Source organism: Phalaenopsis equestris, unplaced genomic scaffold, assembly GCF_001263595.1.
Source record: "Phalaenopsis equestris unplaced genomic scaffold, ASM126359v1 Scaffold197270, whole genome shotgun sequence".
Classification (NCBI taxonomy): Eukaryota; Viridiplantae; Streptophyta; class Magnoliopsida; order Asparagales; family Orchidaceae; genus Phalaenopsis; species Phalaenopsis equestris.
The window spans coordinates 1-1,622 of NW_018217219.1; the positions used below are offsets into that span (position 1 = coordinate 1).

The window sequence follows — 1,622 nt, forward strand, 5'->3', positions numbered from 1 at the left end:
CGGCCGCCGCCGATCACAGCGATCACGGCTGTTGAGCCAACTATCTCAGACTCGATCCCGGAGCGATCACAACGGCAAAGTGGTTCACCCACCCGCCCGCACGCGCACGCTGAAAGCGCAAGTTGATCCATTCGCACGAAGCACCGCTCCACCGCCGATCTCCACCTAGTCTCTTCTGTATCGGCAGGTTTATCATGCTCAGGCGCTCTCATTAGCTCTTCTGAAAGAAGAGAGTGCATCCTCTCCTTGCACAGAGCCGAAACCTGCATTTAAGAGAATAGAACCAAACAATCTATGCTGGGAATAAGACTATGGGCACCGCATAGGAGTAAAAGGACAACTGTTGAAAAGCAATGATCGATTGATACCAATGTTACTTTCTGAAAACAGCAGCAGGTGATCGTAAGCCACGAGAATTATCGTACGAAATGCAGCCTTAATGACCGCTCAAATTTGAAATGACAAAAAACCCGAGGGGCAAACACTAGGTATAAAATTGATCGAAATGCAAAATATAGAATAGAAAAAACATGGCGATCATTTCTGTCTTGTTTTTTCCTTAAATTGTAAATATTGTTTCCAGTACCATCTTCATAAGCCCTGAGGGCGAAGCTGGGCTGCTTTTGAATAAAATGTAGAAAACAAATTAAGCAAAATTTTAACTCCAGAAATACGACAGTAGAATCAGTTTAGAAATAAGTAAGAGTGCCAGTCGCAGATGCTGAGAGGAAAAGAAGGTTGGAGCAGAGATTACATGCGAGCCGCCATGACCATCGAAGACACCGAAAAAATGTAGGGGAAAGCTGCCGTCCAGGAACTGGAAGAATCCTGGGCGGACAGAAACAGCGTCCTCCATTTCCCGCGCACGACCAGTTAGTGAAACAGAACCGAAGGCAATAGGGGTATTCATTTCCAGCTTCCGGCCGGAAGATGACCCGACAACTGGCGATTCAACGTCATCCACGGAAGAAGATGCAGAGAACTGGGATGACTCAACGAAGGAAAAACCCGTAGGCGCCCGGGAGTGCGAGTTTGTGTTCGCGGTCGGGCTTCTCTTTTCAACACCTGAAACATCCATTTCATTAGTGTATAACCTCTTTCCCGCCCGATGGGGGCTCGCCACTGACTGCGAAGCCTCGCCAGCAAAGTTCACATTCCTTCTTATCTCGATCCTCCGGCGTCGAGCGTGCCGGCATTTATTATCGGATTCGTCTTCGCCGGACATGTCTACGTACAAATCAACCATGAAAACCGGTGAGCGACCAGATTCAAAACTTCTATCGAAGATGGAGGATCCCTATTCCTTTCGTTCTCGACCATCATCTCCAGCAAGGTTTTACAGAACAAGTCGCCGGAATACCGCTACGGGTTTAAACCACCGAATTTTCAGGGAGAAGAAGAAGAATATATTAGCATCTAGGGGAAAGAGAAAGGAACGCAGTCGTCGTTGGCCATCTTATTTATTCGCCAAATACCACGGTCAGTTCACGGGGCTGCCCGAACTACCCGTTGCCATCCGATACGTGGTTGTCGATCGACACGTACACGAGTGGCGATGTGCGTTGCTTCCTTTATTGTATTATATCGGCAAGATTTTATCATTTTTAATGCCATTTACGATA

General features: G+C 47.4%; 1 protein-coding gene across 1 annotated transcript; it reads right to left on the bottom strand.

Annotated features, from left to right (window-relative positions):
* Positions 1–5: 5 nt before the first annotated feature.
* Positions 6–1,415, bottom strand: LOC110035322 (probable protein phosphatase 2C 75; the record flags this gene model as incomplete). Its single annotated transcript, XM_020739555.1, has 2 exons — positions 755–1,415; positions 6–263 (listed from the first exon to the last, which is right to left on the bottom strand). Coding segments are annotated over exons 1-2 (750 nt in total), but the record flags the coding sequence as incomplete, so codon positions are not given.
* Positions 1,416–1,622: the final 207 nt, after the last annotated feature.